This window comes from Carya illinoinensis, chromosome 13, assembly GCF_018687715.1.
Source record: "Carya illinoinensis cultivar Pawnee chromosome 13, C.illinoinensisPawnee_v1, whole genome shotgun sequence".
Lineage (NCBI taxonomy): Eukaryota > Viridiplantae > Streptophyta > Magnoliopsida > Fagales > Juglandaceae > Carya > Carya illinoinensis.
This window is the reverse complement of record NC_056764.1, coordinates 2,522,365-2,547,333: the sequence shown is the minus strand read 5'-3', so window position 1 is coordinate 2,547,333 and position 24,969 is coordinate 2,522,365. Positions and strand designations below refer to the sequence as shown.

Genomic DNA, 24,969 nt, shown 5'->3' with positions numbered 1-24,969 from the left:
AATTTTTATTAAAAAAATATTAATTGCAAGCGCGGGGGCAACCGGCGTGCAAACAGCTCTGCCACATCGGTGTATTGTAATTTTTTCTTTCCTGTCTCTCTCTTAATTTCATTTCGTCTCTCTCTTAATCCCTGCCTCTTCGATTCCTCTTCTTTCTCATAAATCAGAGTAAACTGATTCGTTCTCCTACAGTCCTACCATTGAAAAAGGAAAAGGAAAAATAAAAGAACTCGGATCGAGTGGAGTCACAATTTCATAGAACCCGAAACCAATTTCGTCTGAAGAGGAGGAGAAAGCATGGCGAAGGCAGGGACTGAAGCGCACAGCAACACAGCAGCAGTTCAAGCCACAAACGACGATGCTTCGGCCAGTAAACTGTGCGCACGCACTTTCGCACGCATCCGTTTCTTTTTTTCTTCCCATATTTCTCATTTACATTCTCTATTTTAAGCCTAATTTTACTCCTAATTCTTTCAGATTTGTGTTTTAGTTTTCATCTATATCTAAGAATATTCACCCCATAGTTATGGTTATCATGAAACTTTTCATATTTTTCTTTGGTTTCTGATTGGTTTCCGAGAAAACGGGGAAAAATGTCCAACATGTTTCCTTTTTCAAGTATAACTGGGTACTATTCTGATTTCTAGCTTGCTTGGGCGTGAAACTTACTAGCCTTGGTAACAATGACTCGAGACTCGAGTACTGTTTTATTATAAATTAATACACTCATATGGTTTAGATTTTTTTTTTTTTCCTTTTTTAGGATAGTTATACGGTAAGCTTTCTAAATTCATCGTGTCTTTTTAGGATGTGTTACAGAATCTAAACCATTTACTTAAAAATAATGGTTATGATTTTTGGAACTGGTTACTCGGAAAAATCTAAAGAATCTCGATCCGGTACATACATGGATGTGTGTGTCTATGTGTGGAATCTCATGATTTTAGATGTTTTAATAGATCATACTTGTTTACGGATGTAGCGCTGGAGAATAATACTAACCGTTACCTGTATGATAAAAGGTCATGTGTCAAGAAGGGGTACATGAAAGATGACTACATCCAGTTATTTGTAAGAAGGCCTGTCAGGAGATCTCCCATTATTAATCGCGGTATGATCTAGTAGCTGAAAAAGTATCGAGTATATAATTTTTGGCATGCTGATTATTCTTTTGCTTTCTTATCAATTCAGCAAATCTCATTCCTTTTGGTTTCGCATATGCTAAGGTTACTTTTCCCGTTGGGCTGCTTTCCGAAAGCTTCTCTATCAGTTTCTTGATTGTCAAGGAGATACGGATGGAAAAGGTCACACAAAGAAACAGATATTATCACTTGGAGCTGGCTTTGATACGACATTTTTTCAGTTGCAGGTTTCTGCTAATATATTTGAAACTTAATACCTTTTTGTCCTTCTATATGCCTGTGCTTGTTACAATTGATTTGCACAATTATTTTGTAATTTTTTATTTAGTTTATTAATTTTTGTGTTTAATTAAGGTTTGTGTCTAACGTGTGATTGATTATTTTTTCTTGTGTGTGGCAGGATGAGGGGAAAGCACCGTATCTATACGTGGAACTGGATTTTAAAGAGGTGCAAATTTGATGATCCATAATTATTCCATGGGTTTGGTGGCACTTGCTTAATTTGTGGTTGAGTTTTTAAGAGAACATAGAATGTGGAAGAAATTCATGTTAACCTATCTATTACAAACGGATGAATTCTTCTTTCACTTCGCTAGACTGGAAGTTATTTGTTCAAAAGTAATGAACTGTTGCACACAACTTGATGTATTTAACTATGGTTATTTATGTCACGCAAGAAAGTTGCATGGTCATCTTTGGATAAGTATTTACATGGTCGTTGTACTTATAAAAAAAAAAAAGTATTTACATGGTCGTTGTACTTATAAAAAAAAAAAGAAAGTATTTACATGGTCGTTGTTTGTCAGGTAACCAGTAAAAAGGCGTCACTTATTGAAAGTTACAGTCAGTTGAGGGACAAAGTTGGTGGAGCCATATCGATCTCACGAGGTAAAGCCCCATGGTTATTAGTGCTGTGGATTCTTAGATTGCGTTCTCACTTAATTTTGAGCCATTTTAAAATCTCCTAATTCACTCTTCCTTTCCTTTTATGTATAACTGTGGTAAAGATGCATTTTTTGGCTTGAATCTCATGCCTAAAAAATTTTTTTTGATAAGAAATGCCTAAAAAATCACAGAAGAAATTGTGTTCATTCATTTTGCACTTCTCATCTAGTAGCTGACCTAATTTGCATATGCTGTTGGAGTTTCCAGTTGGTTTGTTATAAACTTATACGTATCGATGCTAAGTGTGGGAAGCTGCAGTGACTTCTCATTTGCCTATAGCCTTGTTGGAAATGAATTATAGACCCTCTTTTAAAGATTTAGATCTGTGGTTGCACATGTAAATGCATCTGTAGCTTAAGATCTTCAGATTTTGTTGGCCATATACAATTAAATACTTAAAGTGTTCTACTTATAAAAAAAAAAAAAATACTTAAATTGTTCTGCTTAAACCAATTATTCATATCTTAACTTCTCAGATAGAGGAGAAGTGCTTAGTGATCGTTACAAGCTACTTCCCATTGATTTGCGTGATGTACAAAAATTAGATGATATCATAGCTCTGGCTGATATGGATCCCAGGTATGCAGATGGAGACAATTCTCTTTCTTTCTTGTTATATATTTCTAGTGCTTGATACACTTTGGAATTTTTGAGTAGTTAATGTCTTTTTAAGGCTTATGAATTTACCTATAGTCTAAAGTAATAACTGCAACATGCTATAGCTATCTTTTACCTTCTTGTGTTTTGTTCATTTAGGCCCCGTTTGGTTACACAGATGAGATGAGATGAGATGAGATGTTTTAAATAGTAATGAATAAAATATTGTTATAATATAATTTTATAAAATTAATTTTGTATTGGGATTTGAAAAAGTAAAGTTATTTATTATATTTTGTATGGAGAATTGAAAAAGTTGTAATGATGAGTTGAGATGAAATGATATGAATTTTTTGATTTTGTGTAACCAATCCGGGCTTAATCATTGAAACTCCATCATTCTTTAACTGTAGTGAGAACTTTCATGCTATGGGGTTTATTCGGTTTCTGTTTACAGATAAATTATGATATTATATGCTCTGTTTTGTAATTTGAGGGGTTCTCCTCACTTTACGGCTTGATGAAATCGGTTATTTTGCATTCATGCTGAGGGATGATTAAGTTGCTTCATTCTAATGTTGTTACCAGTCTGCCAACATTTATAATTGCAGAATGCGTTTTAATATACTTGGATCCAGATTCATCCCAGGGTATAGTTGGCTGGGCTGCAAAAACATTTTCTACTGCAATTTTTTTCTTATATGAGCAGGTTTGCACCTCACCTTGGAACCATTTGTTTTTCTTTCTGTTGATTGCTGTTCTTTCTTTACACTCCTGGGTCTTTCAGCTGCTATCTGGGATTGTATTATCATAGGGTTGCTTAAAGTAGTATGAAAAATATTTCCTTATGTACAGTTTCTCTTATTTTTTTCCTTATAGATCCATCCAGATGACGCCTTTGGGCAGCAAATGATCAGAAATCTGGAGGTATGGTAATAATTTTTGTTTTTCTTCTACCTCTGGAAGTGGATTCATTTGAGCCCTAGTGGCATTTGATCCTTTTGGCAATGGGAAAGATATCATTCACCAACCTTTACACTGAGCAAGTCAGAATCCTGAAATACCAGAAAAGCACTATGATAGGATATAAGTTTCATTTATTTTGGACACATTATAAGTAAGGAGAGTGTAGGGATATTCTTGAGAGAGTAATAACCAATTTGTGGAACTTTCTTTGGCTGTGTGTACGTGATCAAGATTTGCTGCTTACAATTGTGTTGATAAATTACAAATATTCTCTCCAATGCCACCGTTGACAAAGAAATATATATTCCAGAGCAGGATAGATAGGATGGTAATACTTATAAAAAACGAAAAAGAAAAGATAGGATGGTAATACTTGCCAACAAAATTATGATGTTGGAGGCAAAAAGTTCAAAGGATGCCTGTTTAAACATTTTGGATCATCAATTACTCCACATTGTAACACTCTGATATTTGGTAAACCAGTGTCCTAGTTTCTGATTGAAACAGAGCTGTAAACTAATTCATTTTTTTTAATTTTTTTTTGATAGGTAAAAGAAGTTTTATTGATCCACGTAAATAGGCAAAGCCCGAATATACAAGAAATATACAAGAAAGAGCCTAATTACAAAACTACGTGCTACTGATAGTAGCATACAAATCGTTTAGACTCATTCCATTCCATACAATAGAATAAGCCCAAAACAACAAAGTATGAAAGAAAAAGTCCCTAAAACTGTCCGGGGAGCGTTCCCTATCCTCGAAGCAGCGGCCATTTCTTTCGTTCCATGTGCATCACATTAAGCGTTGAGGTACCATCTTCCATATTGTAGCGATTTGGCGGTTGCCCTTAATCCCTCGCCAACAAGACAATAGATCTATCACCCTCTTAGGCATGACCCAAGCAATACCAAGTCTAGAAGAGATTGGATCCCACAATACCTTAACTACTTCGCAGTGAAGAAGAAGGTGATCCGTTGATTCGCCGTTACATTTGCACATGTAGCACCAATCCGTTATGTAGAGTCCACGCTTCCTTGGCTTGTCGATTGTTAAGATTTTATCATGGGAGGCCACCCACCCGAAGAAAGCTACTTTGAGAGGAACATTGCTCCTGCATATGCTTTTCCAAGGGAAGTCATTGAAGGAGTGGGTCGACAAGGTTTTGTGATATGAACGAATTGAAAATTTCTTGTTCCCTGTGCAGGTCCAGAGTAATCTGTCCTCCCTTTCTACCCTTGGCTTCAACGCATATAACACCCTGTAAAAATCAGTAATGTCTCCCTTCTCCCAATCTTGTACAGCTCTAGTGAATCTTACAGGCCAAGTAATGGAATCAGAATTGTTGCACATATTATTTGCCACAGAAGAGCCTTGATCCAACGCAATCCTATAAAGAGAGGGGAAAGTGTTTTCAAGGCCACATCCCCGCACCAAATATCATGCCAAAATTTGATCCGCGTGCCCGTTCCCACCTTAAACTTGCAGTTGCCGAGAAAATCATCCCAGCCCTTCAGGGTAAGTTTTCAAACTCCCATGCCATGAGCCCCTCTGACTTCATTAGAACACCAACCTCCCCATACACTCCCATATTTGACTTCTAAAATATTTCTCCAAAGAGCGTCTTCCTCAGGGTGAAAGCGCCATAACCATTTACTGAGAAGTGCCTTGTTGAAGGTTCTCAAGTTTCTTAAGCCCAACTTGCCACAAGACAATGGGGTGCATACTTTATCCCATTTAATCAAATGGAATTTCTTTGTATCCTCTAGCCCTCCCCATAAGAAATCACGAAAAATCTTTTCCAGTCTATTTGACACCCCTGCAGGCACTGGAAATAAGGAAAGAAAATACGTTGGGAGATTGGATAACATACTCTTAATAAGTGTGATTCTCCCACCCTTAGACAAGTAAATTCTCTTCCATCCCACTAGTTTGCCTTCAATTTTCTCAATAATCCCTTCCCACATTACCTTAGAATTATAAGGGGCTCCCAAAGGGAGTCCAAGGTACTTCATTGGCGAGGATGTGACCTTGCATTCCATGATGGCAGCCACCTCCCCTAAGTTGTTGACCGCGCTGACGAGTACTACTTCCGACTTAGATAAGTTCACCTTAAGGCCAGTTGCAGCTTTAAAGCAAAGTAGGAGTGCTCTGAGAGAGCGAATTTGATCCAGATTCAGGTCACAAAGAATCAACGTATCATCGGCGAAAAGAAGATGGGAAATCGCCAAGCTTCCCTGATTAGAACCACCCACCGAGTAACTCGAGATGAAGCCCGAAATTCATTTTTTTTATACTCGGTCTCTTCCTTTCTTAACTTATTTTTCTTCATTTGTTCCTTCTAGTGGACTTTAGTGAGTGGTTCAGGCCATTGTATCAGATGCAAAAGCTTACACAATTATGAATTAATATTCATGTTGCAACTGTTATATATACAATGGCATATAGAGATTCTTTTTGAGGAATTCTAGAAAGAGGTATAAGAGACATTGGGAAGACAATGTGTAGGGATTTTTGTTGTTGGAGTTAGTGCGTTGTGCAGAGAGAGGGAGTTTTGAAAGATGAGCTTGACTTGTGAACTTGTATGTTTTCCACCCTGAGATGTTATAATTTTCACTACATCTGAAAGGAATAGACTCGTGAATTTTTTATTTTTTTTGGGGGGGGGGGGGTTGTTGATAAATCTTCCCCAGAGAAGATGAGAGTTAAGGCAAGGATTCCATAATTTGAAGACTGTTTGTATTGATGAGTTTACACTTCATCGCATGTGTATCTGTTTCCAAGTTTTCCCTAAAGGTTTAATCTATCAGATGAAATTGCCAGCCAGTGTCTTGAAAATTTTATTCATACAAAAAGTTTCATCTGTATAAGATCCTTTGTTGCTTCTTTATTTCAGAGTAGAGGCTGTGCACTCCTTGGAATTAATGCTACACCAACTTTACTTGCTAAGGAAAAACTCTTTCTTGATCAAGGATGGCAGGTATACCATGTAATTTGCTGCGGTTGACAATAAAAATGTCTTCTTCCAATATAATTGTTTTGTATTGATTACTTAAAAACAATATTGATGCATTATGGATGAATACACTTAACGTGCAATAAGTGAGCAACCCTTTTAAATGACAATAGAGAAGTCATCTAGCCAGCAAGATTGCTAGTGTAAGTGGTTGGATGAGGATTAAGATTCTTCCAAATCTGATCCAATCCAGATGCAGTTATCAATACTGAAGATGGTTATCTGTTCTAATCTTAAATTTTATTTTACACAAATCTTTTAATAGTAGCCCTCTGTATGCCTCTTTGTTTACCATTGATTTTTCCCCAAATTTTTCAGTTCTTTTAGTTTTTGATGTTACCAAAATTTTGGGTTTACTAAAGTTCATTCAAATTTGGGCTTTCTTTCAGATTTTTTTTTTTTTTTTTTAACGTTATCTGTTGAGGATTAATATCTTGCATTTTTTTTCCTTATGTCAGTGAATCGATCCTCTGTCTCTCTCTCTTGGTTTTTTATGATTACAAATACTTCTTTTCTCTGTTGTATTAATGCTAATAGTTTGTATGTGGATATCAGAGGGCAGTTGCTTGGGACATGCTGAAGATTTATAGTGATTTTATTGAAGCTCAAGAAAGACGAAGGTATTTACCCCATAAATCTTGTGAGATTATGAAGTTGTTCATTCTTGATGGAAGGGTGGGGCTGGATGTGGGTAGTGACCCATTATAGATAGGTTGATGGATAGTTGGCATATATTATTTACATATTATTATAATATCTCAGCTAGAATTCCGTTTTCTTGATAAAACATCCTGAGAAGATTTATCTGCACGTATAGAAAAAAAGAGATTTGTCTGCCACTCTTTTAGAAGTGTAGCTTGGACGTGTTAGCTAGAATCTGTAAGTCATGCTTCTATTGTCTAATTACAGACTTCATCTGTTAATGTACGAAAATAAAATTTGTTCATATTTACTCAATTTGCGATTCTTGAGACGTCAGTTTGTGAGTAAATAATCACTGTAAAACACACCCCGCCTTTGCAATTTTGTAAGCAAGAGTTGTGTGTAGTCATAAACTTTTCATTGAATCTAAGCTGTTATTCTCGAGCGAAGGGAGAAATATTTCTAATGTGAGTATCCTTGAATGTAGAATCTTAAAACTTTTGATTCAGTTAATTAATGCCTGTGCTTCTATGTGCCATATCTACTCTGGTGAATGAGTCCTATCGTGGAAAGGAGAATCTCTGCTATCTGCCATTAGGAACTTTTTTTTTTTTTTTCCTGCTTTTAGTCATTCTCTAATCTCTTTGATTTGATAATTATTAGAGTTGTACCCGTATCCTATGTTTGTGGGATAATTGAATCACTTCTTTACAAGGTCCTTAAATTTTTTGTGCCTTGTATAAAAAAAATGCTCTTATGTTACTTGTTTCTTGTAGGATATAAAGGGCACTTCTTTCTCTCTTTTTTTGCCTATCGTTCCTTCTATTCTTTTTTCTACACTTCAATTGAGAATCTCCATTCTTTCTGAAATATCCTTGGAAGATGCTCATCTTTGATGTCTATTGATTAGGATTGAACGGCTGGAATTGTTCGATGAATTTGAAGAGTGGCACATGATGCAGGCAAGTCAACCCGATCTTTATTATTAAAGAGAAAGGCAGCCAAGATTCTTTGTGTAGCAACTGAATGAAGTGGGTGGGCCTGGAACAAATAGAATTGGCCCACAGAGAGAGAGAGAGAGAGAGAGAGGCCAGTGTGTTCAAAGCCTGTAGGACTGGTGGTAACCAACAGTCCAGTTGTTTTGGGTTACAGCCGTGTTAGTTGAGTGATCCATGCTACCTACCTGGTTGCTATTGTCAGTGTTATTATTTTCTGCTATTGTTTTGATATTTATTCCAAATTGCTGATTTTCAGGAGCACTACTGTGTGGCTTATGCAATCAATGATGCCATGGTATGTCTTAACATTTCCTCAGTCTGGCTTTACATCTGGGTAAAGGATATGTTGCATTTGCACGGTTTTGGAGTTCCCCGGCATTAAAAAAAAGTTTTTATTTTATTTTATTTTTTGTGTCAAATTACATCTCTTTCATTATCATCCAAGAGATAAATTAAATAATCTATAAGTAGGAGCTGGCACTGTATGTTAATGCCTTACCCGTTTGATGGTGTACAAAAGCTTGATTTGATGAGTTTTTTGGACCATCCTACGGCATATATCATCACAAAAGTTCAATCAAGGATCAACATCTGAATTCAGCGAACTGTGTTTATTTTCATTTCAATTTATCTACCCAAGTAACTAGGAGGATGGGTCCCGATTCTTTTGTGTTTAATGATTAGATACATTAATCATTTGATGGGTTGTGATTCTTTTGCCAGGATTTCATAGCAAGATATGTCATCGCTTCCTTTTTCTGTCTTTATCTATTCTTTTCTCTTTTCGGAGGGGTGCATGCGGTTTGGGTGCCGGCTCTGCGGGAGAGTTTATATTGGTCAGATACACAAGATTGCCTGACACTTTACTGTTTCCCTTTCATGTTTCAGGGTCTCTTTGGGGATTTTGGTTTTCCGAAAGAACAGCAACACGTGCTTAACCTCTCATCATCTCCCCCATGAGAGCATGAGGAGATTCACTATTAAATACCATATTTCTATTGCCAAGTTTGGTTAAACTATTCGGATCAGTGAAGCTGGTGCAGGCACGTACCAGGTCCACGAACTTGGGGTTTGTCAGGTAAAAACAATGGTCTGGTCTTGCTAGACTCCAGAAGGATTGTGTTTTATTTGTTCTACTCGGAATACAGATCCATTTATTTGTTTTTTTTGTTTTATTATATATATATATATTGCTAGGTATTTAGCAAAGAAACGCGGCGGGCTCCACTCAGCTCCAATGATGACTCAATTTATTGGGTTGTGGGTGGGGCCTTTGCATGGTTATTTCTATATTAGGGTGATTTCTCTAATTTTCTCGCATCTCCTTGTTTGCCCTTTTTGTTTGTTTGTATTCTGCTGGGATGACCTCAAAACGCCTGTGAGAAGGGCGGATTGTGGAAGACGAAAATGTGGCATCGGGGGGACAAAACCGGTAAGATCCCGAGTAAAGCATGCCCTCATTCCCCTAAGATGTGTCGGCCTTGGTGTAGGAAGTACATAGACTAGACTAAGAAAAATTAAGACTTCACATTGGGGTAAGAACTAAGAAGTACATAAAGGATGAGGCAACAAGGGGGAATTTTTACATCATTTAGCAATTTGTTTCTTCAGAATAGGTAAATTAAAATGTCGAGATTATGAAGAAAATGGCATGGATTGTGTGCGCTTGTTTTTGTATTTTTAGTGAAAAATACTCTTTGCACATTTTACCTACCTGAAAATTTATACATGACATCTCAAACAATCAAAATTATCATATTGAATCTTTCAAGTTCCAACTATCAAAACTAATTGATACATTGCACTTCCTAGTCACTAAATATTTATAATATCATCCGTTTAATTCAAGCCGTTAAAAATGAAAATTAGTGACATTGACATAATCTAATTTGTAATTTGACGACGCACTAGATCGGAGTATTCTGTTCCTTTTTTGTTTGGACATCTATCATAGACGTTGGGAGTGAGCCATAAGTCAAGGCGTTTTGTAACTTTCGGGTGATTATCGGACCACACCTGAAACAAACAGCATTTTACGAAATGTAACGCCAATGGTAAGTTTAGATTTAGAAGATGGATTTAATTGGTCGAGTGGTTGCCGTTTTAGGGACCTTTTTTAAGCTTCTTTTGTCAGTTAAAGCTAATGGTAATAAAATTCATTATTCTTTGAGCCAATATCTTTGACACGGAGCCACCTCCAAGGAATCCCGAGGTATATGCGAAATGAGTCATCTGGACCCACGACAAAGAACACTTTGTCATGGAATGTTGGATAATTTTCATGATCTACTATGAAATAGTGGACTAACCTAGTGTAGTAGCTGTAGCTGAACTGGTACTATACCCTAAAAATAATAAGAATAATAATGGTCACAGTGCCTACCCTTTTTTTTTAATCTTTGGATTTCCATCTTAGGCTACATGCAAACCTCTCTATTTCTCTCTCAACCTTTTGGTGTCTGTTTGGCTTGGACTTTTGATGCTTATAAAACCCCAAATTTAAGGAAAATAATTTATTGTTGCAACTTTAGTGAACCGAAGCTTTTGTTCATTGCTCAGACAGCAGATTTTAGATTCTGTCAATTATAATATATGTGCGTGTGTTCCCTCAAAGTAGAGGAAAATCTTGTTAGGGTTTTTGTACTTGTGCTCTCTGAAGCAGTTTTGTCACATTGTTTCTATATTGTTGAAGTGATTTGGGGGTACGACTAACCCGTACAAGAATGAATAAGGCAGCCGTAGGCACCTGTTCTTTCTTGGTCCTGTATTTTGAGGCTTTGTAAATTGGTGATGTGAGATACTATTGCTTATATTCTTATATCTTTTTTTAGTTATGAGCTATTATTCTGTATCTTTTGTGCCACAATTCTTAAATCAATTCAATGTTTTATGTAATAATATGTTTTGTTTCTCTCCCAACCTACCTACCATTATCATCAATAGGTGTTTGTTTTTGAGTAAAGCATTTATCTGAACAAGAAGAGAAGAAGAAAGTCTTTTCTTTTCTTTGTTTTGTTTTTTGAGAAAAAAAGGTGACCATGAGGTGGAAGGGCAGTTGGGTCAAGGCAACGAGACAATGTGGAATGGAAAGATTGTGCCAAAAGAAAACCCTTTCACCGTTTTCAATCTTCTGCCTTTCACCACTCCCTCTCCCTCTTTTTATTGCTTGTTTTTTTTTTTCCCTCCAAAAGGACCCACCTATTGCGGAATATCTACTGGTATCTGACTCTGTATACTTTCAATCTATGCTTTTACCTTTCATTCTTGCAAATGCAGCCCTTTTGCAGAACTCAACACAACAAAGAAAACAAGGGATCTACAGCCAGTGGAGGCTTTTATAAACGATCAATTACAACCAAGCAGACAGGCCGCCAATAATTCCATCTACCATATCATAAACACCCAAACAGCATATTTCCATCCTTTTAATACATAAATAAAAAAAAAAAACGAGACAGAAAAATGAAAACCATTTTCACGGCAAAAAGAAACAAAAAAAAATCCAGCAATTGCATTGCTGGACTTGACTCAAAATAAAAGCAAGAGGCCCCCACACAATTTGGTACAAATCTCCCAACCTCTCATACAGGCCAAGAAGTAAGATCTTCTCAATTCATATTTAAATAAATCCAAATTAACATAAAATTATCACAACTCCTTAATCAAACATTAAAAAAATAATCCATTATTTTCTGTAAGATAACGAGATTTGAAAGTGATTGACCTAAGAAACTTAGTATTAGATTAATTAAACAGTATTTAAACTGCGCGCTCACTAAAATATTACTAATTCAGTGAGTTAACTCACCGGTGAAATCAAATCCAAAAAATAAATAAAGAGGGAAGCAAAAGGTATCCACAGTGCACCAGAATCCAATTATAAACAACTCTCTCTCCCTCTCTCTCTCTCTCTCCAAAATTCTCACTCACTCACTGAGTCACTCGTTTTTCGCCACCGCCTGCAACACCACTCAAAACCAGTAATTCGATTCTGTATTTACGTTGATAGACAACATATACTATATATGGGTTGCGCGGCTTCGAAGCTCGACAACGAGGACACGGTGCGGCGGTGCAAGGAGCGGCGCCGCCTAATGAAAAACGCGGTTTACGCTCGCCACCATCTGGCTGCGGCGCACGCAGACTACGTCCGTTCCCTGCGCCTCACCGGCTCGGCACTCTACACCTTCGCCAAAGGCGAACAGCTCTCCGTATCCGACCAAACCCCGGCTGTCTTCCTCCACCCACCACCTCCACCAACTCCCTCCAATCCCGTCCCCCCACGTGTCCCCTCCCCCTCCCCTTCCTTCCATCAACCGCCGCAACCGCCTCTGTTTTCTCCCACTATCGCCAGCTCTAAGCTCCCTCACATCCTCTCGTCTTCTGCCACCCCTACTCCTCGAAGAACCACGTCGTTGAAGAAACCGAAACCAAAGCCGAAACTCCCTCACATACTCTCCGAGTCGAGCTTTGCTAGTTCCTCTCCGCGAAGCGATTTCTTCCCCACCGCCTACCAGGCCAACTCCACCTACTCCAGCACTCCGTCCCAGGCGTCCTCCGTGTGGAACTGGGAGAACTTCTATCCTCCCTCCCCTCCAGACTCCGAATTCTTCAACCAAAGGGATACCCAGTCCCACAGTGGAAGAGTCGACCGTCCACAACAACACGATTTGGACCAAGACGACGACGAGGAAGACAAAGGAACCGAGAGGGAATACGATTTCTTCGAGAAAAAATACCGGGAGGAGGAGGCCGACACGGCCACAGAGGCGGAGCGAGAGCGAGAGGAGGTTCACTGTAGCGATTGGGGGGACCATTACAGCACCACTAGCTCTTCCGAAGTAGAAGAACTGGTGGATGACGGCGACGGGGATTCGAGATCCGAGATCGGTACCCGGTCGAACTTCGGCAGGGCATCATCGGTAGCTGCGGAGCCGGAGCCGGAGCCTCCGCGGAAGTATCCGACGATGAAGAAGTCGGAGGACGCAGGGTCATCTGCGGGGAGCTATCGGACCGGGGAGATATCATCGGATAACATGAAGATGGTTGTGAGGCACAAGGACTTGAAGGAGATCGTGGAGGCTATTAGGGAGAATTTCGAGAACGCCGCTGCGGCCGGCGACCAGGTTTCGGAGATGCTGGAGATTGGCAGGGCTCAGCTCGATCGGAGCTTCAGGCAGCTGAAGAGTGAGAGACTTCCCCCTTTATTTTAATTCTTAACCATTTTATGAATGTAGGAAAAATTAATTTACCTCCAACTTTCCCAAAATTTCAGTAAATTCGATCAAAAACACTGAAACTGGTAAACTTAATAACGAGCAGTCAAATTTTCCCTCATTTTTTCTCAGCACCCGAACTGAGAATTAAAAATTTAGAAAAGGAGCTTTTAATTAACAAATGCTGATTAATAATCTGCAGAGACAGTGTACCATTCAAGTAGTGTGTTGAGCAACCTGAGCTCGAACTGGACCTCGAAACCGCCACTTGCGGTTAAATACAGGATCGACGGTTCGCTCGATGAACCGGGCGGTCCAAAGAGTCTCTGCTCCACCTTGGAGCGGCTCTTGGCTTGGGAGAAGAAGCTCTACGAAGAAGTCAAGGTAAACAATTTCTCCCTCAATGAGTCAATAACCCTAATATTATATTATTTAACTAACCCGTTACTAATATTTTTATGGGCTTTATTTTTTTCTTCTAAAATTAGACTATTTATAATTGTCATTCTATCATTTTTTATATTAAAATTATAAATAAATTTTAAAAATGATATATCGCTACAAATCACATTTTAAAATGTATATTACTTTTAAAATAGATTTTAAAATTTTTTTTATGTTTTTATAGAAGATTGATATCACGTCATGAGTAACGATTACGTTTAATGTGTTAAATTGAGAGTATTTAAGTAAAATAATATTAATTTTATAAATTATTTTATAAAATTATTCATCATTTAATGTATAAAAGCTGTATAAAAAAATTGTAAATGTATCATTTTTCTAACGGTATTAGATACTGCCACGGAGAGTAATATAATTACAGAAAGAGTTGAATAATGACACAAGTTTGTAGCATTATTCCACTCTTTTTCAATCCTTTTGGCCAAAGGATGATATTGGTGTTTGGCGAGTAGGATATGCAGCCCCACGTTTGGTAGCGTAAGCTCTCCGCAATATCTGTCTACATAACGTAATTGCCCTCATTTGTTATTTTGGAATGTAGTGTAAATTGACGATAATGCACCTGATAGGCAGTGGGAATCTTGTAGATTAATTAACCTTTGTTTCTCTTAATGACAACAATGCCCTCCACCAACGTGACTTTTTGGCTATATACATGAATGATGAAACGCATTTGATTTTTTTTATTTTCCTGGAATTTTTTGTCTAAATATTTGGTGAGTATTTGGTGGACTCTGAAGACAAGAAACACTCGGGTTAACAAAAAATTGTCCGCTCACCGGAGAGATAAAATATGTATCGTCTATGAAGCTTTTGGAATTAAATTTCTTGACTTTATTACTTATCAAAGAAAAAAAAAATTCTTGACTTTGTTATGTGGCTGCAACAAATAGCTTTTATTCCCCAGAGTTTACTACCATGAACAGTCAGTAATGTCTAAATGACCGAAAGATTTAAGTGTAGGTGATTTAAATTGGGACGAGGTTTCACGTGTGGTTATGCTCTTTTTCTGGCCAGGTTGAATGATTAATATTTGCTGTTGCATTTAATTTTTGTTTAAACTATATGGTTTTGAAATCAGTAAATGCTAATGTGTGTAACAATTTATCTATGAATTTTAGTCCAGAGAGGGCGTGAAGATTGAACATGAAAAGAAGCTGTCCACGCTGCAGAGTCAGGAATACAAAGGAGAGGATGAAATCAAGTTAGACAAGACCAAGGCTTCAATAAAAAGGCTGCAGTCACTAATTGTTGTCTCATCTCAGGCTGTCTCTACCACATCAACTGCAATCATCGGTCTTAGAGACTCTGATCTTGTTCCCCAGCTTGTTGAACTCTGTCATGGGTAATGGCTTCTCTTTCCATTTGTTTTGGTGAATTTATTTATGTCAATAGAAAGACATGACAATGAGAATGATTCACATATTGACTGTCATATTAAATCGTGGTTGGCGTATGACGATAATACCACTTCTAATGCTGGCAGTAACACGATCAAGATAAACACATAAACTCAATTGAGTGATTTTTATGTTTTGAATACCAAGAGGTATCTTGTTTTAAATACTGAATATGTTGCTAAATTCGATTTCTAGATTTAACCACTGTGACATGCCGGAAGATAATGAAGATTTTTAGCCAATTAAGAAATTTTTGAATTTTTCACGTTTGGTAGAGTTGTGTGTTTTGCTATTACGCATGGCCTATGATGTTAGAGGGAGCAAATTTCACATTGAGGGTTTGAATCTTGACTTTGGTACTTTAATTGAAGCATTGTGATCCACTGAGCCACTTGCTTCATCTTCTCTGTAACAACATGTGCTTTATTGTCCTGGATTTTTTCAGTTGCTGGTTACCTGTTGAAATTGGACAGTGGCCTTAACACCTCTCCAATGGTTTTTTTTTTTTTTTGTTTTTTTGTTGAATCTGTCGGTCCTTTTGGGGCCAAGCATAATTGATGGGTGGAAGCAGGTACGCTGGACTTCACTGTGATATGTGACCCACAATTCATGTCTTGTTTCTAGAGGAATGGGCTGGTTGATAGACGCTGATTAACCCAAGTCAAATAAATCATTGTTGTCATTATACCTAACTGTGAGTAGTGCTGGTATGGTGGCATTATGATAAAGTACAAGGTCACTGTAAGTAGCATGATTATTATGGGATGATTCTTGTAGGAGCAATGTTGGTTGGCTATTAATTTGGCCGCTTCTTTTAAAATTATGTTAAACAAATGACCAAAGAATCCCATGTACTGCTTTTATATGAGATCATCCTATTTCTTCACCTGTGGGCCAATCCTGTTGTAGCTTCTAGCTATGATGTATAAGTGGGATTTCTTGGTAGACATGCCATTAGAACTATGTTAGAAAACCTTGGCTTTGGTGCTAAATTTTTCTTCTTTTTTCTTGGGGAGGGGGGTTGTGTGGGGTATGTAATATTTTGGGTAAAGTGATAGATATGCTATATGTGAGTAGATATGGGATATGTGATGAGCAGCATGTAGGCATCTAGCTTGAAATAATGAACTGAACTGACAAGTTGGGACACCCAAATTAAAACAACGTATTTATTGTGTCATACTGTGTGCAGGTTTATGTACATGTGGAGATTAATGAACCAGTACCATGAAGTTCAGAACCACATTGTGCAGCAAGTTCGGGGCCTTGTGAACCGGTCAACCAAGGGTGATGCAACCTCTGATTTACACCGGCAGGCAACTCGCGACCTTGAATCAGTTGTTTCTGCTTGGCACTCCAGTTTCTGCCGCCTTATAAAATTTCAGCGGGACTTTATCCAGTCCCTCCATGGCTGGTTCAAGCTCACCCTCTTACCGGTTAACAATGACAACACAAATGGCAACAGCGAAACCTCCGAAGTATATGCCTTTTGTGACGAGTGGAAGCTTGCCCTTGATCGTGTTCCTGACACAGTTGCTTCTGAAGCTATCAAGAGCTTTGTCAACGTTGTTCATGTAATAACCTTAAAACAAACTGAAGAGCTCAAGATGAAAAAACGTACCGAAACTGCATCTAAGGAGCTTGAGAAAAAGGCTTCATCTGTTAGAAACATAGAAAAGAAGTTCTACCATTCATACTCCATGGTAGGTATTGGGCTTCCTGATCCCGGACCTGAAAATGGGCAGGTGTTGGATGCCCGTGACCCACTTGCCGAGAAGAAATCTGAACTTGTCGCCTGCCAAAGACGGGTGGAAGACGAGATGCTGAGGCATTCCAAAGCGGTCGAGTTGACGAGAGCAATGACACTAAATAATCTTCAGACGGGATTGCCAGGAGTTTTTCAGGCATTAACCAGTTTTTCTGCGCTATTTACAGAGGCACTCGAGACAGTCTGCAACCGTTCCTACGCGATCAAATAGATTGCATACAATCATTCTGCGCGCATGGGTGTCTGAGGTAATTGGGAATCCATAAGGGCTGGGTTAATTTATTTATTTTTGGTTGGCGGGATCTTATTATTGTTACTGTTATTAGTTTTGGGTGTTCTTTCTACCTGTAAATACGAGTAATTTTGTGATTTTGTCACCCTTCTTTTATTTGGCGGAAAGGAGAATGTCTTTGTATAGTAAATTGCTGGGATTGTTGTACCAGAGATTGACAAATTCTTCAGATGAATAAATATACGCCTTCCACTTTCTGTAATGAATAGTTTCTAACATGGGACGTATTTCCACTTCTCCGCCCAGAGGAGTTTTTTTCCTCTTTACCAAAGACCCACCTCCCGGTCAACGTCGGAAATGTATATCAGTTTTTGATTTTTGGTATTTCCTTAGTTTTCCATTTATAGCATCAAGATGCGCCGATATGCTGCTTACCATTCTCCTACGATTACCATGTGCTCCATCACTAGATTCTTCAACCGTTGATCTGTTGGACGAAAGAAGAAAACTGACCAAACAAGCTGCCATGCCATGGGGAGTTTACTACCGCCAAGTGTGGCACTATTGGGGTTAGCGGCCTCGGATATCTTAGATCCGATTTTTACATTCTTTTCAAGAGTGGCTGCCAGTGATAGTATTATGCCGGCGTATCGACCCATCTTCCAATTGCTACTTCTCTATGTTCCTGCTTTTCCTAACTAATGATCCAATGATCAACATAAAGTGGTCGTGAAAGTCTTATTCAGTCAATCAAGATTAGCAAAATGCAGCACACAATAATCTCTTGTGACTTTTAATCTTAGTTTTATATTCTGTTTATCAGACAATGCAAAAACAGTTTCAAGTGACTTCCTTTAAATGGGAAATGGGTGGGAGTCAAATTTTTTACTCTAAATCCCTCTTTTTTCCTTCTTTTGTGTTGCATTTGCTTGTTTTGGGATGCTTGTTGGAGACTCTTACCCCATTGAATCCAGTATCTTATAACAACTTAATTTATCTATGAAATGTTTGCTTAGAAAACAAAAATAGTTTATAACATGATTTTTAGAGTTTTATGAATGAGGTATTGCATGAAATGTTGTAAAAAAAAAATATATTTCTCAATATTTATTAACATGAAATATTAAATTATTTTAATTTTAAATAATCACATCTATGGTGATTTAATATATAACTAAATAAATTAAATCAATAGAAACAAAGTCTGTGCTTCAAAAATTATAAAATCCACCCAATTTGGATTTACTCGAACGGAAAAAATAAAAAAGCTTCTCTCTTTTTCCATAAAAAGTAGGTGGGATTGGGGCTGTCATTGTCATCACCGTAAGGTGGAAGCTCTGAGAAGCCATTTTATTCTTCAAGAAACGAATAGATGGTTTATGATCAGTGAATTGTTACAAAAAAAAAAGGGCCGAAAAAAGAGTAACACGATAAGGTGTAGATTCCATATGCATGTAACCATTTGGTGTAATGGTGGATATGAGAGGGGGGACCAAAATCCCAAGTAAATTGATGAAACTAAAGCAAAAGAAAGTTGAGTGTTGAGTGTTGTGGTCCTATTCAATTCTTTCTAATCATGATGAACAGCTTTTTGTTTGAAACTCCAATTAAAGGTTTATCATTTTGGGTTTGTTGGGTCCCCATTCCTTTCATTTCCTTGGACCCTCTAATTTTGTCAGGGCATTACTTTCGAATTTTAAACAGTCAGCAATTTGCCTTTCCTTCATTTGCTTTTTCCATCTTGCACCCTATATATGTATGTATTTCAAGTATTTGGTCATTAAAAAAATAGTTCTGTTATTTATAGTTATTTTTATATCTTAATAAAATTGTTAAAATAATTATTTTATATTAAAAAACTAACTAATTATATAATATATAAAAAAAATACCTAAAAATATCTCCTTAAGCGTTTTTGATCAAAGAAAAGTGACGCTTGACGTTGAAAAATTTATTTACAAATTAAGTCAATGGTCACGGGCGCAATAACTACAGCAACTGGTATAGCTGCAGACTTTTGGGCCTTATGTTTGAAATCTTTTATATGCCTCAGACTCGCAATTATCAGTTTCTGCTAATCCATAACCTTACTCTGCCTTCAACAAAACAAAGAAAGGTATTTTACTTCCTCGTGGGAATTCTTCGTTGTATTCTACAACAATGAAAGCGCCTGCATAGAGAAGAAACCCTTCTGTTTTGGCATTTTTTTTGGTAAGTGCTTCTGGTTCGGCCTTCGATCTTGATTTGTCATGTATGGGTTTTTTTGGCATTGCAATGGCTGCAGTTTCAACTGTGTGTAATTATCTTTTAACTCCATGTCAGAGAGCATAATCCAAAGCTTCTTGAAAGATTCGTTTTTCATCTTAGAAGCCTAATCTACAAACCTTCAACGTGATTTAATGCAAGGAAGCTAACAATTCATCGAGTTACAGCAACACTGTATTAATAGGTAACAGTATTACGGCACCACTAAAGAAAAAAGGTCGGAGTATCATTAACTCGAACTCGTTGTGTTATGTTGTGTGCTCAAATATGAATATTTGCATTGCAAACCATGCATGAATCATGATGCACCCTTAATAAACTCCTTTACTTCGCTTGAATAACACCTTTTTTTCAATAACAGACCAAAAACGATAAAGAAAATAATTTCTTTATAAGTTGCAACTGAAAATCTTGTTGGAAATATTTTCAAAATAATTAGTTATATATTATATTTATTAATAATATTTTTGGGTTGTTTTTATGAAGTTATGAATTATTGTGGAAAGAGAGAAGATATGGAAAGTTTCGGAGGTTTATTATATTTTGTATCTATATTTTGACCATAAGTCTTTAGTTGGCTTATTGGTATTGAAGCTTCCAATTTAGTCCATGGACTGTGTTCGATCCATTCTCCTAACAAAGGATTAGATTTTTGATCTCCTAACAAAGGATTAGATTTTTGATGATTTATGAAGAGGTTGCACCAAGAGGCATGCGGCCAGCCATTAGGCACTACTGCGCTGCAACTCTTGGGGCTCAAGGGGCGTGCTCTGCGTGAAGCGCTGCAACACATGGGCAATGGATGCGAACGCAGCGCGAGGTGCTGCCAACTGTTGGGAAAATAATATTCCCAAAACGCGCATGGTGTGACTCAAACTAGTGCCATCCGGTTGGAAGAAGAACAAGGCAACCGTTGGACTAAGTCCAATTGTTGTGTCATACAGCAACAGTCATAATATATATACCTATTCCAAACAGTTTTCAGCACTACGAAGAGTAATAACTTTTCGTTTACATCTTTTGACCTATTGGCCTGCCATTTAAAAAGATCAGAATTGAATTTCGAATTCTCTCTCTCTCTTCTCTCTCCCAAATATTTCATTTCTTCAAAAACTTGTTAGAATTTGTTTGTTCTCGAGAGATCAGATTTCTAATTTCTTGGTTGAATAGCAAAATCTGAGAGTATTTAAGGTCTAATTTCGTGTGTGCATAACGCAGTTAGACAAACAGACTTGTTCTGGGCTTCATTGTATCTTGGAGGCAAATTCGCTTGTAACCTGTGTGCATACCGTAATTGGTGGGGGCGAATATTGTCTTAAGGAAAGCGACATTTGTAACGCGCCTTGAAGCAAACTTTCTCTCACTATTTTTGTTTTGCAGCCCCTTATTTCCAACAATCTTAAGACAATATTTTCGATTATTAATGGCTCATAGTTTGAGAGAGTTTGCTGCGGATTTTGTGAAACTTGAACGTTTTGATGGAGCCAATTTCCGGCGCTGGCAAAAGAAGATGCACTTTCTCCTAGCCAGTCTCAAAGTGGTGTATGTTTTAACCACTCCTAAGCCGTCTACAAATGAGGATGAGACAATCGCTCAAAGTCGGGCAAGAATCAAATGGGAACAAGATGACTACATCTGCAAGGGACACATTTGCAATGCAATGTTTGATACATTGTTTGATGCCTACCAGAACAAAGCAACCGCCAAGGATCTGTGGGATGCACTTGAGGCTAAGTATCTTTTAGAAGATGCTACAAGTAAGAAATTTTTGGCTACCAAATTTTTCAGTTATAAAATGGTAGATTCTAGGCCTATTGTTGAACAATTCAATGAAATTATGCATATTCTTGATCAATTCACTCAACACAATATGAAAATGGATGATTCTATATCGGTTTCATCCATGATCGATAAACTCCCTCCATCATGGAAAGACTACAAAAGAAGCCTGAAGCATAGAAAGGAGGAAATGTCTTTGGAAGATCTAAGCCAACATCTTCGTATAGAAGAGGAAATAAGGCTTAGAGATGGTAAGGAAGAGTGTGACTCTTTGACCTCCAATATGCATATGATAGAGGAAGGGAAGATCCACAAACCCGGACAACCCAATCAATTCGGATATGAAAACCGGAAGAGAAAGAATAACTTTGGAAGAAAATAAAGCCACTTCCAAGGCAAGAATCAGAAGAAATTGAAGGCAAATTGCTTCAATTGTGGCAAGCCGGGCCATTACAAAAGAGATTGTTGGTTTCTTAAAAGGAAACAACAAAACTCTGACTCCAAAGAGAATTTTGTGGCCATGATTTCTGAGGTCAATATTCTTGAAGGAGACAACTCTTGGTGGATTGACTCAGGAGCAACAAGACATGTTTGCAAAGACAGGAGTTTGTTTAAAAAGTATGAGTCAGAAGAAGATGGATGTGTTATCTACATGGGAAACTCATCCACTGCTACAGTTAAAGGCAAAGGCACAATAGATTTGGAGTTCACTTCTGGAAAAGTGCTTACTCTCAAAGATGTGTATCATGTACCAGAAGTTAGGAAGAATCTTGTATCTGGTAGTCTTTTGAATAAGTATGGGTTTAAATTAGTCTTTGAGTCAGATAAATTTGTGCTGACCAAAGGAGGTAATTTTGTGGGGAAGGGATATCTGAGTGAAGGCATGTTCAAACTCAATATTAATAATAAAGTGAATGTTTCTGCTTATATGCTTGATTCATATTCTTTATGGCATTGTCGTTTAGGACATATTCATGCTAGAAGACTTGATGACATGGTTAAATTAAATATAATTCCTAAATATGCCAACGACATGATCGATAAATGTAGAATATGCATGCAAACAAAAATTACAAGAAAGCCATTTTCTAGAATAGATAGAACTTCATCTTTATTGCAATTAATACATAGTGATGTATGTGACATGCATAGCACGCCTACTAGAGGAGGTAAAAAATATTTTGTGACTTTTATAGATGATTTCTCTAGATATTGCTATGTTTATTTGATGCACTCAAAAGACCAAGTTTTGGACAATTTTAAGGCATATAAAAATGAAGTAGAAAATCAATGTGATGTCAAAATAAAATGTCTTAGATCCGATAGAGGTGGTGAATATCACTTTCCTGCTTATTGTGAATCTATAGGCATTATTCATGAAACTACTATGGCTTATACTCCACAACAAAATGGAGTGGCGGAGAGGAAAAACAGAACTTTAGTAGAGATGGTAAATGCCATGCTTACTAATTCTGGTTTAAATAATAGTTTTTGGGGAGAAGCTATGCTTACAGCATGCTATATTTTGAATAGAATACCCCACAAGAAAACTAAAGTTTCTCCATATGAACTATGGAAGAAAAGAAAACCAAACTTAAATTATTTTAAAGTTTGGGGTTGTCGAGCCATAGTTAGATTACCTGAACCTAAGATAAAGAAGTTAGGACAAAAAGCCATTGAGTGCATTTTCTTAGGTTATGCACATCATAGTGTTGGCTATAGATTCCTAGTTGTGGAACCTAATGGTTCTGTTGACGTCAATACAGTGATTGAATCTAGGGATGCTGAATTTTTTGAAAATAGATTCAATGCAATTCCACTTTATAATGATAAAATTGTGAAATTAGACAGATCACTTGAAAATAATGATGAATCTGGTGAACCATTTGAACCAAGAAGGAGTAAACGAATTAGAACTGAAAAGTCATTTGGACCAGATTTTGTTGTGTACTTGGTAGAGGGTACAAGAGATTTATCTTGTAACCAAATCATGATTACACATACTGTTGAAAATGATCCTTTGACTTATGAAGAGGCTATGAAGTCTCAGAATGTAGCTTTTTGGAAAGAAGCTATTAATGATGAAATGGATTCAATCATGGGTAATAATACTTGGAAATTAGTAAATTTACCACCCGGTTCAACACCTATTGGTTGCAAATGGATTTTTAAAAAGAAACTGAAAGTAGATGGAACAATAGAAAAGTTTAAGGCAAGACTAGTAGCAAAGGGTTTTTCCCAGAAGGCAGGGTTAGATTATTTTGATACCTACGCACCAGTTGCTAGGATTGCTACTATCAGAACTTTGATTGCCTTAGCAGCCATCTACAAGTTTGAAATCCATCAAATGGATGTTAAGACTGCCTTCTTAAATGGTGAATTAGAAGAAGAAATTTACATGGAACAACCCGATGTGTAACAGCCCGCTAGAAATTCAATTGTGAAATTTCTATTAACTTTAAGAACCTCGTGAAAATCCCATAAGTTTTCACGAATCCATTAATCGTATAGGTTTTTGTCTAACTACATAGTTAGTGTTATTATTTACTATGGTATCAGAAGTGTGTTTTTGATTATTGGAGATAGTTAGAAGTGTCAAAATGTATTATGGTTTGTGCCATTAGACTCGGAGGGTTATTTAAAGTCTTATGGCGCAATAACATTTTTTCATATTTTAGGATAAAACGTCTGTTCAAAACTGTAGATATTATGGGATAAAAAGAAATATCTTGAGGTAATTTTCATGAATATTATTGAGTAAAAGTATTTTGAGTTGATTTTTATAGATATTATTAGATAAAAATATCTTAAATTGATTTTTTGTAAATACTATTGGATAGAATATTATGAGATAATCTTTTATAGATATTTTGGGTAGGAGAAAACTACACTCAACTCTCAACTCCAGCCTCATCTCTTCCATATCTCATCCATAAGTATCTCCAGCCACCTCTCCCCACGAAATTATTTCCATTTATACTTTCCATTAAAAGAATATCAAACACTCTCTCTCGGACAGCTTTTAGGAGTTCTTTTGCACGCCCATTTCGAAGCTTTTGTAAGTGTTTTATCATAAAGTCTCCTTCATATAAGTTGTTCCTTTTTTAGTCTAGTTTACATGGATATCTTATTTGCCCCATTTGAAGATCATTTGGTCAGTCAAATATTGTGTAAACTATAGAAAGGTCATTATGGGAGATAAACTGGAGAATATGTTATAGTTTGGAGTTTTTGACCAAGCTAATGGATAGATATTGGTCCGAAATTTTTATGGAGTATTGTTAACATGTATATGTGACTATTGGTTGAGGATTTTTGCATGATTAAAGGTTTTAATGAAAGATTTTCTTAGATTTAGAAACTTAGAAACTGAAAGAAGAAAAACAGTTTCTGTTTTGAGAGAGTTTAACTTTTTAGTGGTCTAAACCTATTCTAATGACTTTAATAATTTTATTGGAGGATCTTAAGTATCTTATATACATGTTATATTATTATTTTGAAGATATTTGATGTTAGTTTCAAAGATATGAAATTTTATGCA

At 37.0% G+C, this 24,969-nt stretch overlaps 2 protein-coding genes across 2 annotated transcripts; both read left to right on the top strand.

Moving 5' to 3' along the window:
• The first annotated feature begins 48 nt into the window (after positions 1–48).
• LOC122291195 (leucine carboxyl methyltransferase 1 homolog) lies at positions 49–9,613 on the top strand. The gene is made up of 13 exons (XM_043098833.1): positions 49–377; positions 1,023–1,111; positions 1,227–1,369; positions 1,543–1,590; positions 1,949–2,030; positions 2,564–2,666; positions 3,273–3,393; positions 3,564–3,611; positions 6,544–6,627; positions 7,219–7,283; positions 8,216–8,267; positions 8,560–8,598; positions 9,192–9,613. Exons 1-13 carry the CDS (start codon positions 298–300, stop codon positions 9,261–9,263), a joined length of 1,026 nt encoding a protein of 341 aa, XP_042954767.1. The 5' UTR covers positions 49–297; the 3' UTR covers positions 9,264–9,613.
• Positions 9,614–12,135: 2,522 nt separating this feature from the next.
• On the top strand, positions 12,136–17,646 carry LOC122291194 (nitrate regulatory gene2 protein-like). The gene is made up of 4 exons (XM_043098832.1): positions 12,136–13,490; positions 13,722–13,903; positions 15,106–15,329; positions 16,577–17,646. The coding sequence occupies exons 1-4, from the start codon at positions 12,329–12,331 to the stop codon at positions 17,361–17,363; spliced, it is 2,355 nt and encodes a 784-aa protein (XP_042954766.1). The 5' UTR covers positions 12,136–12,328; the 3' UTR covers positions 17,364–17,646.
• The last annotated feature ends 7,323 nt before the right edge of the window (positions 17,647–24,969 follow it).

Excerpts from the sequence above, each read along its gene's own strand:
- LOC122291195 (XM_043098833.1), top strand. The coding sequence starts at position 298 with ATGGCGAAGGCAGGGACTGAAGCGCACAGCAACACAGCAGCAGTTCAA. Across the intron at positions 6,628-7,218 it reads TTCTTGATCAAGGATGGCAG|AGGGCAGTTGCTTGGGACAT; the intron begins GTATACCATGTA and ends TGTGGATATCAG. Across the intron at positions 8,599-9,191 it reads ATGCAATCAATGATGCCATG|GGTCTCTTTGGGGATTTTGG; the intron begins GTATGTCTTAAC and ends TTCATGTTTCAG.
- LOC122291194 (XM_043098832.1), top strand. The coding sequence starts at position 12,329 with ATGGGTTGCGCGGCTTCGAAGCTCGACAACGAGGACACGGTGCGGCGG. Across the intron at positions 13,491-13,721 it reads GAGCTTCAGGCAGCTGAAGA|AGACAGTGTACCATTCAAGT; the intron begins GTGAGAGACTTC and ends AATAATCTGCAG. Across the intron at positions 15,330-16,576 it reads CTTGTTGAACTCTGTCATGG|GTTTATGTACATGTGGAGAT; the intron begins GTAATGGCTTCT and ends TACTGTGTGCAG.